The 12,689-nt window shown below is 53.8% G+C and overlaps 1 protein-coding gene across 9 annotated transcripts; it reads left to right on the top strand.

Moving 5' to 3' along the window:
* Positions 1-7,219: 7,219 nt before the first annotated feature.
* Positions 7,220-11,360, top strand: COMMD5 (COMM domain containing 5). Of its 9 annotated transcripts, none has more exons than XM_036830567.1 (2): positions 7,220-7,301; positions 8,409-11,360. In XM_036830567.1, the coding sequence occupies exon 2, from the start codon at positions 8,465-8,467 to the stop codon at positions 9,137-9,139; it is 675 nt and encodes a 224-aa protein (XP_036686462.1). In that variant the 5' UTR covers positions 7,220-7,301; positions 8,409-8,464; the 3' UTR covers positions 9,140-11,360. The 9 variants fall into 9 exon arrangements, with proteins under 9 accessions (XP_036686462.1, XP_036686463.1, XP_036686465.1 ...); XM_036830568.1 differs by having other exon boundaries at positions 7,269-7,395; positions 8,409-9,799; XM_036830570.1 differs by lacking the exon at positions 7,220-7,301 and adding an exon at positions 7,312-7,555 and having other exon boundaries at positions 8,409-9,799.
* The last annotated feature ends 1,329 nt before the right edge of the window (positions 11,361-12,689 follow it).

The raw sequence follows: 12,689 nt of genomic DNA, 5'->3' as shown, positions 1-12,689 counted from the left end.
ACCGCGATGAGAAGCCTGTGCACTGCAACAAAGAGTAGCCCCCGCTCGCCAAAACTAGAGAAAGCCCATGTGCAGTAATGAAGACCCAACGCAGCCAAAAATAAATATAAATAGATTTATGAAAACAAAGCAAACAAAAATATGGATCTCCATTTCCTTACCAAAAATAAATAAATAAATAAATAAATAAATAAATAAATAAATAAATAAAAACCACCACTAAGGCTAAGCCAAAACGGGCAAGGAAAAGACGTCGTCGTCGCTGGATATGGAGCTCAGGTGCGTCTGCCTCTCCTGGCTCTCTGCCTCACAGCTATGGTGGGAGTAACAAAGGACCCGTGGAGAACTGTGGGGGGTGAGGGGAGGGAGCCTCCGGGGATGGGAAGGGCTCCCCTACATGGCTTCAAGCTCAGCATGAGCGCCATGTCCCCACTGACCTCCCTGGGGAGACCCAAGACCAGCCAACATTCTGTGACCATCATTGACGCCCCAGGACACACAGAAGTTATTGAAAACATGACCACAGGAACATCTCAGGCTGACCGTGCTGTCCTGGTTGTTGCTGCTTCTGTCTCCAAGCGTGGGCAGACCCCTCCCTGAGCAGGCCCTCTGGCTTACACACTGGTGTGACACCACTAACTGCAGGTATTAACAAGATGGGTTCCACTGAGCCCTCTGCAGCCAGGAGGGATGGAAAACACCTGGTAGAGGTGGCAGTGCAGTGGAAGCGAGCTGCCCGCAGCTCGTCCAGCTGACAAACCCTCGCGTCCACCCCTCCAGCACATCCACACAATTGGTGCATTGGCACCAAGCCTGTGGGCTGAGAGGAGATGGGGGTTCTCAAACCCAGAGGAGTGGTCGCCTTTGTCCACGTGCACAGCAGTAGCTTTGAGTGAAGCTCTTCTTGGGGAGTGTGGACTTCAGTGTCAAGAACGTGTCTGTCGCTCATCGTGGCAACAGCAAAAATGATCCAGCAACGCAAGTGGCTGGCTTCACAGCCCAGGTGACTATCCCGAGTCATCCAGGCCGTGTCAGCACTGGCTGGGCATCTGTTGCCTGCAAGTCTGCTGAGGTGAAGAATGTTGATCACTGTACTGGGAAGAGTCTGGAAGATGGCCCCGGATTCTTGAAACCTCGTGATGCTTCATCGTTGAAATGGTCCCCAGCAAGCCCATGTGTGTTGAGAGCTTCTCTGACGATCCTTCTCTGGGCCATTTTGGTATTTGTGACATGAGATGGACGGCAGCTGTGGGTGTCATCAAAGCAGTAGGTGAGAAGGCTGCTGGAGCTGGCAAGAAAGTTCAGAAGGCTAAATGAATACACTTAACCCTTGAGCCAAGTGGGGATTAGGGGCACTAACTCTCCACGCAGTTGAAGATCCAGGTATAACTTTACTTCCGTATCTGCAGATTCAACAACCCCAGATATTTTTATTGGAAAAAAAAAAAAAGCTGCATATAAGTGGACCCACAGTTCAAACCTGTGTTGTTCAAGGGTCAACTGTATTGTCCCTAATACCTGCCACCCACTCTTAGCCTGTGGTGGAAGAACGGTCTCAGGACAGTCTCAATTGGCCATTTTGGTTTAATAGTAAAGGACTGGCTAATGAGAACAATGCATCATAAAATCTTCATAAGGAAAAGAGAATGTTTTGTGGACCATTGTTGCGGGGGTGTTGCGTGGCAGTTTTAAGTTACTAGTTTTTAAAATCAGAACAATTTTTTTCTTAATATTTATTTGGCTGCGCTGGGTCCTAGCTGCGGCACACGGGATCTTCGTTGCGGTACGTGGGATCTAGTTCCCTAACCAGGGATCGAACCCGGGTCCCCCGCATTGGGAGCGCGGAGTCTTAGCCACTGGACCACCAGGGAAGTCCCCAAATCAGAACTTTTTAATGGAAACAACTGGACAAAAACTCTGTCACAGAATTTTTTTTTTTTTTTAAATTTTATTTATTTATTTGTTTATTTATGGCTGTGTTGGGTCTTCGTTTCTGTGCGAGGGCTTTCTCTAGTTGTGGCAAGTGGGGGTCACTCTTCATCGCGGTGCGCGGGCCTCTCACTATCGCGGCCTCTCTTGTTGCGGAGCACATGCTCCAGATGCGCAGGCTCAGTAATCGTGGCTCACGGGCCCAGTTGCTCCGCAGCATGTGGGATCTTCCCAGACCAGGGCTCGAACCCGTGTCCCCTGCATTGGCAGGCAGATTCTCAACCACTGCGCCACCAGGGAAGCCCTGTCACAGAATTTTGAGACCCATTAAAACAAAGTTTAATGAGAAAAAAAAGTTTTGCATCAGATTTCCCAAGTTGACCCAATCCAAGGGGAAAGGAGGAAGGCCTGAGAGGAACAGGTGTGAGGCACAGCCACCCAGACCTCCTTCCCACCAGGCCTCGGCACAGGCCGAGCCAGGAACGCCCGAGTCTTCAGAAGTCGGGAGGTGCGGATGAAGGCCAGCAGGGTGCCGGCCCAGGGGCTCCATATTGTCAGGCCTGGGGGGAGGAGCAAGCTGTTGCCTCACACAGGTCAAGAAGGGAACGGGAAGGGGGATTTCTGAGTCCTGTCCTCAACTGTGGGCTCCTCACAGGGAGAGGGAGACGCAGCCGGAGTCAGGGGCTTCCTCGGGTCCTGTTGGGGGTAACACAGGAGTGCGGTGGAGGCAGTGGTAGAGGCCAGGAAGGCTTGAGGAAGGAGGACTGGAACTGCCTTGAAGACGGTGGGATGACGGCACAAGGGGACAGAAGTGGCACAGGGGACAGAAGCAGCGCAAGCAAAGGCGCAACATAGCAAAGATGGGAATGTGACTCTGGAGCTGGCAGGGCCTGGCTTTTTGTCTCCTGGAGACTGTGGGCTCCGTCCTGGAGGCCATGGAGCCTTGGCATGTTTTTGAGGAGTGAGGCATCGTCAAGAAGGGCTTCAGTTAATCTTCAGGCCATCCAGGAATGAGGACTGTGTGGGATCCTGGGAGGTGCTCGGTGAGGCTCATCTCACCTGTCTCCCGGGCGTAATATAGAGGCTTCTCTGTTCCTCAGAGATTGTAAATCAGTTTCTTGATTACCCAAACCTCATGATCCACTTCCTTCACGTAGGACTTGAGGGTAGAGAAGCTCTCGTGCAGCTTGCGGCTGAGTGTGGCCCCTGTGGTTAGGCAGCCAGAGGGAGGTTGTCCAGAGACAGGCTCACCAAGCCCGGTCTGCTCCTCAGCTTTGCCCTGGTGCTGAGACCAGGTGCCCTGTCCTCCAGGAAGTGGACACAGAAGAGCAGAGAACCAGGGCACAGGGGAACCCAGCAAGGGCCCGTCCATTGTCAGTGGTACCAGTGTTGCTGCCAGGCATGCACCCCTCTTTGAACACAAGTTTCAGGGGAGGCTGGGGGATCTGGGAGTGGGTCTTAAGATTCAAATTTCAGTGGCTCCAAGCACTGACAGCTGCTGTTTCCATCCCCGTTGTAGGGATCAGACTACAGGTGTGGTCACTGCCCTCGGCTGTCCGGCCACTGGTCTCCCAGACAGTGCCTGGGTGGCGTCTGCACACTTCTGGATCTTCATGTGTCCATTTTCTTTCCTCTGAGGCTTGGAGTCTAAGCGGAATGGAGATTTCCTCAGACTTTCTCTAATGAGTGAACAAGTTTCTGCTAAGTTAAAATCATGTTCTCTTGCCCTCTTGGGAAGTAAGTTTAGGGTTGATGAAGCTTTAGAGTGACTCCAAACTATTCGGTAGCACACCTGCAGCCTCTCATCTGTCCTCACAGACGCCCAGCCGCACCCATTGTGAGTCCCTGGGGGGAATAACAGAAGCATGGGTTTGGGGTCGGACAGATGGATCTGAATTCACTTAGTATGCGGTCATAGACAATTTGTGTAACCCCCAACCTTAGTCTTCTTACCTGTAAGATGGGGATGTTAATACCTACCTGGTGCGTGTAGGGCACTCAGCATAACCTGTCACGTGGCAGGTACTCGATGAATGTCAGATACTGTTCTCATCACGTGGATTTTACCAGGTTCATGCCCAAAGGGCAGCAATATCTCTATGAGCTCTGAGTGCTTAGGAGATAACTGTTTCTTTCAGTTAGTGACAAGACCCAGGTTCTGACTTACAGCTCCTCGGCTCGTGCTGTGCATTTTATCTTTAACCACAGCCACCTAGAAGCCCTCCCAAGTGCTACCAGAAGTAGTTCTGACTCTCCACAGACCCCAGCTGGTCCATGAGGGTCCCCGCCACCAAGGACCGTTCCCACAGTCCTCAGACCCCAGGGTGCCGCCTCCCTCATCATCTGCGCAGACCTTAACAAGCCCCAGGGGGCCAGGGCCTCTTCAAGTTGGGTGATCAAGTGCCCCAGTGGAGTCAGCGACTGTCCTACGCCTACAATTGTATCGCAGCCCGCGCGACTCCTTTACGCTCGGCAGGCCCTGTACTCGGAACCCGGCCCACCCGGGAGGCCTCTTTAGCCGACTCCCGTCGGCCGCCCGCCTCACCAGCCAATAAGCAGCCCTGTGCCCGCCTCCGTCGGACCGACCGCGCCCCCGGGGCGCTCAGGGGAAGGTCCCCTGGGGCCAAGTCGCCTCCACCCTGCGGCAGCAGCGACTGCTCACGATGCTGGGGCCTAGCGATCGCCAAGTCAAGGGCTGAAAGAGAACGGCCGGGGCACCGCCCGGAACCCCGCTCACCAACCTTCGGTTTCCCCAGCCCCTCAGCCACCGCGGACCGAGGAGGGCGGGCCGCCGAGCACCATAGAGTCGACGGTCTTCCCTGCGTCCTAGAGCGACTCGAGGGCGCACGCGCAGGCCCCGCCCCGGGACCACTTCCGGCGGTGCGGCCCGTCCAGCGGGTGGGCTCAGCCTCTTGGGGGCGCCCGGGTCTCCGCGAGGCGCGGGGGCAGCCGTTTGACGTTGGTTAAGGGCGGATGTGACTGAGTCCCTGCAGCTAAGGGCAGCTAGGCCTGCCGAGGCGGAGGTGGCCCAGGCGGCTGCCGCGATCTGCTTGGTCTAGGGAAGCCCCTCAGAACGCAGCTCAGTGTGAACGAAAATCCCGTATCTCCAGGCTGACTTCTCGAGCACGTGTCAAACTTTCCCAGGGATCCGGTCCGATTTACGGTCTCATCCTGCATCCGCTGGGACTGCGGCCCGTGAGGGCTCGAGTCTCCAGCCCTAGTTGACTCCAGTTACTGTCCGTCTAGGCCGGGCGAGGCGTATCTCCTTGTGGTTGTGACTTGCATATCCCTGAGAGCTAATTATGTTCAGCATCTTTTCACGTGCTTGTGGACCATCTGTATATCTTTTTTGCCCAAATACCTATTCAAATCCTCTTCCAAGTTTTAAATTATTTATCTTTTTATTGTTGAGTTGTGAGAGTTATTTATATGTTCTGGATACAAGTCCCTTATTTCAAATACATGGTTTGCGAATATTTTCACACTTCCGTGCGTTGTCTTTTCACTGTCTTGATAGTATCATTTGCAGCACAAAAGTTCTTAATTTTAATGTGGTCCAATATTTCTATTTTTGTTTTGTCATGTGCTTTTGGTGTCTTTTTCAAAGAATCTACTTTCGGTTTTATTCATCCACTCTGTTTCCTTTTTTTTTTTGGCACGCCACTGAGGGCTCTTAATTCCCCCACCAGGGACTGAACTCTGCCGACAGTGAAAGTGCCGACAGTGAAAGTGCCAAGTTATAACCACTGGACTGCCAAGGAATTCCCTGTTTTTATATACAAATATATATATATATATATATATTTATATTTATATTTATATTTATATATTTATTTATTTTATTTGGCTGTGTTGGGTTTTCGTTGCTGCGCACGGGCTTTCTCTAGTTGTGGCGAGCAGGGGCTACTCTGTGTTGCGGTGCATGGGCTTCTCATTGCGGTGGCTTCTCCTGTTGCGGAGCATAGGCTCTAGGCACGTGGGCTCTAGAGCACAGGCTCAGTAGTTGTGGCACCAGGGCTTAGTTGCTCCGTGGCATGTGGGATCTTCCCAGACCAGGGCTTGAACCCGTGTCCCCTGCATTGGCAGGCGGATTCTTAACCACTGTGCCACCAGGGAAGTCCCAGTTCATTTTCTCTTTATTATTTCTTTCTACTTCATTTAGGTTTGATATTTTTTGTCTAGCTTAAGTTGAACATTTAATTTGCTGATTTTTAAAATTCTGACTTACAATTATTAAAGGACAAGTTATTTGCTAAAAGCTTATAAATTAATGGACTTAGTAATAGGCTGGTTTCTTCAAGCTTCCAGGTAATAGAAGTTGAAGAAGGTAGTAAGGGAAAGGGAAGGGCCTCGATATTTTATGGGAGGGAAATGGGCAAAAAGAGAACAAAATTCAGGATAAATGGGAGAAAAGGGCTGCCTTTTTCTCCTGACTCCATGGAATTTGTTTAATAAGTATGGGAACAGAAGCAGGTATTGTGGTTTTTCTATAGCTATCTTTTACAAGTCGATATTTCTTGCTTTTGGATCACATGGATTTAGAAAAGATATCGTTTTGTTTTTAGACTTTTTAAAATTTTTATTTTATTTTATTTATTTTATTTTTGGCTGTGTTGGGTCTTCGTTGCTGTGCGTGGGCCTTCCTCTGGTTGCAGTGAGCAGGGGCTACTCTTCATTGCGGTGCACAGGCTTCTCATTGCTGTGCTTCTCTTGTTGCAGAGCACAGGCTCTAGGCGCGTGGGCTTCAGTAGTTGTGGCACGGGGGCTCAGTAGTTGTGGCTTGTGAGCTCTAGAGCGCAGGCTCAGTAGCTCAGCAGTTGTGGCGCACCGGCTTAGTTGCTCCGCGGCATGTGGGATCTTCCCGGACCAGGGCTCGAACCCATGTGCCCTGCATTGGCAGGGGGATTCTTAACAACTGCGCCACCAGGGAAGCCCTGACTTATTAAAATACCACTTTATGGAGATAAATGCACATCCCATCAATTCACCTATTCAAAGTGAACAACTGAGAGGCGAAGTTCGCGCGCATTTTTGTGCAGGCGAGCCTCCCCGCCGAAGGTCTGTACTGTGCACAACCCCCCTACCCCCGTGTCCCCAGACCCCGGGGGAGACCCCGCCGCTCTTCGAGTCCAAACCACGCAGCAGCAATCCGAGCGGAGGACAACCGGAGGTGCGTCCTGCGCGGTCGGACCCGTAAGACCAACCCGGCGGCCTAGGCCCCGCCCCACAGGCCGCGGATCACCGAGGGCGAGTCCTCCCGCTGTCCTAGAGCTGCCTCCCGGAGGGGGCCGGGGTCTCTAGGTCGCTTCCGGGAACCAGGCCGCGCTTCCGGCTGCGCACGCCTCTGTGCTCCGCTTGGGACCGCGCGCTAGGTACGGAGGCGCAGCGGGAAGCGGGGCTGGGATGGGTCGCCCTGCTCGCGAGGCGGCGAACACTCTGGAGGCAGGAGGCCGATCCGGCAGCTCGGTACCGGACCGCAGGGCGCTGACCGCGGCCGGGGCGGCGGCTCGGAAGAGCTTGGGTGGCCGCCTCGGGGCGCTCCTTCCTCCGGGCCAGGCGGCAGCGCGCTGGCCTCCAGGGGCCGGGACCTGAGCGGCAGGCGGCGGGGCGGCGGAAGGCTGTCCGGGTACTGGCCATGCCCTGAAGGAAAACCCGTGGGTGGTCGTTGACAGCCGGCGTGAGGGGACCCAGCCTTCCCGGGAGAGTGGGGTACGAGGAAACCGGTGGGGAGCTCGCCGTGCGCCCGGGCCCGCCGCGCTTAGGCCCGCAGGCCGGGGGTGGGGGCGCCTTGGGGACGTCTCTGCTCGGCGCCTGGCGCGGCTGCGGGGGGCCGGGCGCTCCTGCAGAAGCAGGTGTGGGGTGTCGTGCTGTGCTTCAGGTGACATCTCAGCCCTTTTCTCCAGGTACTGCACCCATCTCTCTTAACACTTGCGCCTCAGCCCTTCCTGCCTGAGAGACGCCGTCTGGGTCCCCCTGCAGGGACTTCTGAGTGGACGGGCCTGGGTTCTAGTCCTTGACTTGAGCAGTTGTTTCCGCCTCGATTTCCTTGTTGGTGGGGTGAGAACGGTAACCCGCTCGTGCAGAGCCGTGTGCGGCTTGGACGTGGAGTAGCTGAGTGATCTTGGAGTGGTCAGTGGCAGCGGCAGTGGCTGTTGTGTCCTTGTGTTCTCTGGACTTTTCTTCTCCTTCATTCTTTAATCTGTTATTTATTTGGAGAACTTATGTTGCTCTCCTGTTTCCTGATTCTCTTCCTTCTCTCCTCCCCACCTCATCTCCCTTTTCTGCCGGTTCCTGTCTCCCCTCTTCCAGGGACTGGAGAGGGGCCCCTCCGCCACCTGCTTCCAGGGCACCTTCCGTCACGCTGGCTGTCATCAGTGTTTCACACCATCAGCATCTGGGAGGTGGAGACCATATCAGTCCTCATTCACTGGCCCAAAGGACATGGGAGTCACTGGGCTTCTCTTGCACCCCTCTTCCAGGCAGTTGCGGCTGGGACCTCCTACCTGGGCTGCCGGTCAAAGAGCAGGAAGCAGCGATGTCTGCCGTGGGTCCTGCAGCTCCACACCTGCATCGCCCTGGTGACAGTCACAGTGGCTGCATGAGTTTCCTGGGCGCCCAGCTGCCTCCAGAGGTGGCAGCAATGCCCCAGCTCCTGAGGGACCTGGACAGGGGCACGTTCAGAAAGTTGCTGAAGCTGGTGGTCAGCAGCCTGCAGGGAGAAGATTGCCGTGAGGCTGTGCGGCGCCTCGGGGCTGGCGCAGACCTGCCTGAGGAGCGGCTGGGTGCCCTGATCGCTGGCACACACACCCTGCTCCAGCAGGCCCTCCGGCTGCCCCCGGCCAGCCTGAAGCCCGATGCCTTCAAGAACCAGCTCCAGGAGCTCTGCATTCCCCAAGACCTGGTCGTGGACTTGGCCAGCGTGGTGTTTGGGAGCCAGCGGCCTCTCCTTGACTCTGTGGCCAGGCAGCAGGGGGCCTGGCTGCCCCATGTTGCCGACTTCCGGTGGAGGGTGGACGTGGCCATCTCCACCAGCGCCCTGGCCCGCTCCCTGCAGCCAAGTGTCCTGATGCAGCTGAAGCTCTCGGATGGGTCGGCCCTCCGCTTCGAGGTCCCCACGGCCAAGTTCCAGGAGCTGCGGTTCGGTGTGGCCATGGTCCTGAAGGAGATGGCCGACCTGGAGAAGAGGTGCGAGCGCAAACTGCAGGGCTGAGCCTTGCTCACCGGTCCCCTTCTAGTCACTGGGGATAGCTGGCTCAGACAGGTGTCTCCAGAGCAAAGGCCGCCCTTCCCGTTTGAGTATAATCGTGTATTTCTCTAAGTGAAGAAGACAGTTGTGTCTTCCCCTTTTTTTGGAAGTAAAGCAGCTACACAAAATATGTTCTCCTGGGTAGGCATCAAACTGCAGGCCCCGTCCCCCCAGCTATCAGTTGGTCTTGTTGCCAGGTAAGGGCACCCACTGCTCCGGTGTGGCCATGTGTGGTCTAGTCACAGTCTGGGGTCCAGGCCAAGGCCTTTGTGAGGACACAGAGGTTCCTCAGCCTGGCCCCACCTAACAACTGAACTCTTGCTCCTGTGATTTTGGGAACCCTGTGCTTCAGGGTGCACATTTCATTCCCCTGTCTTAAATCCCTGACCTTATGGAGAGCATTCTAGTGGGGAGAGGGAGGCATTACGAAGTGCATAATACAAACAAGTGGTGTAGCTCATGGGAGGATGGGAAGTGGTGCAGGAGGTAGAGCAGCCTTTGGAGATGGGGGGCAAGGCTGTGGGAGAACTGGGCTGTCATTTTAAATTGGGTCGTGGGGGGACTTCCCTGGTGGCCCAGTGGTTAAGAATCCTTCCAATGCAGGGGACGCGGGTTCGATCACTGGTCGGGGAACTAAGATCCCACATGCCGTGGGGCAGCTAAGCCTGGGTGCCACAACTACTGAGCCCACGCGCTGTAACTAGAAAGAAGCCTGCACGCTGCAATGAAAACCAGACGCAGCCAAAAAAAAAAAAAGTCGGCATGGGTTGCGCCTCCTTGAGGACATGGTACCTGAGCAAAGACTTAAAGGAGGCGAGGCGGAGGGAGCAGCCTGTGGTGCACTGTGGCTGCAGCCAAGTTTGGGGAAGGTGAGTGGAGGGCACAGGGGGCAGTCCCAAGGGCCTCTCTAAGAGCTTTGGCTCAATTCTGAGTGAAATGAGTGTGATGTGACAATTGTTTTCAGAGGATTATACTGGATGCTGTGTTGATAGCAGAGCGTAGGGCAGCAGGGTAGGGATTGGGCGTCTGGTGGAGTTGGCGGTGGCAGGGGAGAGGGGAGCAGGGGCCTCGCCTGGGTGCCTCTAGGGTGGGAGTGTGCAGAGCCCGTGGCCAGCCCTGCACCCTCCAGCATAACCACACCCCAGGTAGGTAGGGGCCTGGCGTGTCCCTGCCTCCATGCTCTGCCGCGAAACCAGGTCACAGGTCTGGTGGTGTTAATAGGCCCGAGCATCAGGCAGGAACCTCCTCTGAAAACAGCAGATGAGCTTGGGTGCCCACCTGGCACCTGCGCTTCCCCAGCGCCCCCTTCTTGCCCCCTGCTCCGTGCCACGACCCATCAAGAGCGGCAGTGTTTGCTCTGTGCTGTTTCCAGAACACTCCCATGATCTCGGTTAATTAAGGCCTTTCCCTGAGTGAGGGTCCTGGCAAGTTAGGTGTGGGCCAAGGGCACAGAGAGGAGGAGGCCACCCTAAGGTGCTGCTGTGCACTTGGAGCTAGAGTTTCAGAGGCCAGGCCGCAGGCGGGGCCCCATCTTGGCTCAGCCGAGGAGTGCAGACTCCCCAGGTCTCCTTCAGCGTCAGCTGGCATCCTTGGGCCCTGCTTCCCTGAGGACAGGAGCTGGCCTGGGCTGTGCTCGCGGTTGCCCGGGCCTGCTCAGAAGAACGTGCACAGGTAAGCTGAGCACCACATCTGCCTCAACCAGTGATGGAGGCTTTCCTGGCACCGTCACTGTGCGGTGACTTCTTCCTCGACCGCTGGGCATGTGTCAGGAATATGTACTCATTATGATACGTTTGGAAAATCCGAAAAAGTAAAACAAACAAAAAAATAAAAAGATTCAAAAAGCTCCTTTGCCCATAGACGGTCATGGAGAAACCGTCTTGACCAGACTTGACATTTACACTCTGTGCTGTCTCTGTGTTAACACAGCTCTGTTCATGTAACTCTTCCTGATATGAGGGTCTGTCTAATGGCAGCAGAACATGCATCTTCCCGGTGGGCGTGCCAAGTTTCTCTTGGGGAAAATAAACAAAGCACCACAGACCGGGCAGCCTATAAACAACAGACATTAATTTCTCCCAGTGCGGAGGCCGGATGTCTGAGGTCAGGGGGCCAGCAGGGGCGGGTGAGGCCCTCTTCCTGGCTGCAGACTTCTGTGTCCTCACGTGGAGGAAGGGGCAAGGGAGCTCTGTGGGGTCTCTTGTCAGGGGGACTCCACCTTCATGACCGAAGCACTCCCAAAGGCCCCACCTCATAACACCCTCACATTGGGCATTAGGATTTCAACACATACATATACATTTGAGGGACACAGACATTCAGACTAGAGCAACTTCCGTGTTTCATTTTTTTTCTTAATTAAAAAATCACTGATGTTGGGACCTCCCTGGTGGCTAAGTGGTTAAGACTCCGCGCTCCCAATGCAGGGGGCCCAGGTTCGATCCCTGGTCAGGGAACTAGATCCCACATGCTTGCTGCAACTAAGAGTTCACATGCCACAAGTAAGGAGCCCTCGAGCTGCAACGAAGACCTGGCTCAACCAAATAAATATTTTAAAAAATCACAGTGAGGACTTCCCTGGTGGTGCAGTGGTTAAGAATCCACCTGCTCATGCAGGGGACACGGGTTCATTTCCTGGTCCGGGAGGATCCCACATGCTGTGGAGCAACTAAGCCCATGTGCCGCAACTACTGAGCCCGCATGCTGCAACTACTGAAGCCCACACGCCTAGAGCCCGTGCTCTGCAACAAGAGAAGCCACCACAATGAGAAGCCCGCGCACCACAATGAAGAGTAGCCCCTGCTCTCTGCAACTAGAGGAAGCCTGCGTGCAGCAACGAAGACCCAACACAGCCAAAAAAAAAAAAAAAAAAAAAAAAAAAAAAAAAAAAAAAAAAAAAAAAAACCAGTGATGTTATGCAACTAGATATGCAACTAGAGATTATTGTACTAAGTGAAGTAAGTCAGACAAAGACAAATACCATATGATATCACATGTTTGGAATCTAAAATGCATACGATACAAATGAACATATCTACGAAACAGACTCACGGAGAACAGACTTGTGGTTGCCAAGGGGGTGGGGGTGGGGGAGGGAAGGACTGGGAGTTTGGGATGAACAGATGCAAAGTAGTATATGTAGAATGGATAAACAACAAGGTCCTACTGTATAGCACAGGGAACTATATTCAGTATCCTGTGATAAACCGTAATGGAAAAGAGTATGAAAAAGAATATATGTATGTATAACTGAATCACTTTGCTGTACACAAGAAATTAGCACAACATTGTAAATCAACTATACTTCAAAAAAATTTTTTTAAATCATTGATGTCAATAGTAAACGGTGGAAAGATTTTATATTAAAACTATTTAGAAGTAGGAACAGAGGAGGCAGAATGTGACCACTTTCCACGTTGAATCATTCCATGTGTAGACTTTTGTGTTGGCTTCTTTTACTTAACACAGTGTTGTAAAAATAGAATGTGATCATTTTAGGGGCTTCCCTGGTGGC

The sequence above is a fragment of the Balaenoptera musculus genome, chromosome 17 (genome assembly GCF_009873245.2).
Source record: "Balaenoptera musculus isolate JJ_BM4_2016_0621 chromosome 17, mBalMus1.pri.v3, whole genome shotgun sequence".
NCBI classification, from domain to species: domain Eukaryota; kingdom Metazoa; phylum Chordata; class Mammalia; order Artiodactyla; family Balaenopteridae; genus Balaenoptera; species Balaenoptera musculus.
This window is presented reverse-complemented; position numbering and strand designations above follow the sequence as displayed.

Coding starts and splice junctions, on each gene's coding strand:
- COMMD5 (XM_036830567.1), top strand. CDS start 8,465: ATGTCTGCCGTGGGTCCTGCAGCTCCACACCTGCATCGCCCTGGTGAC.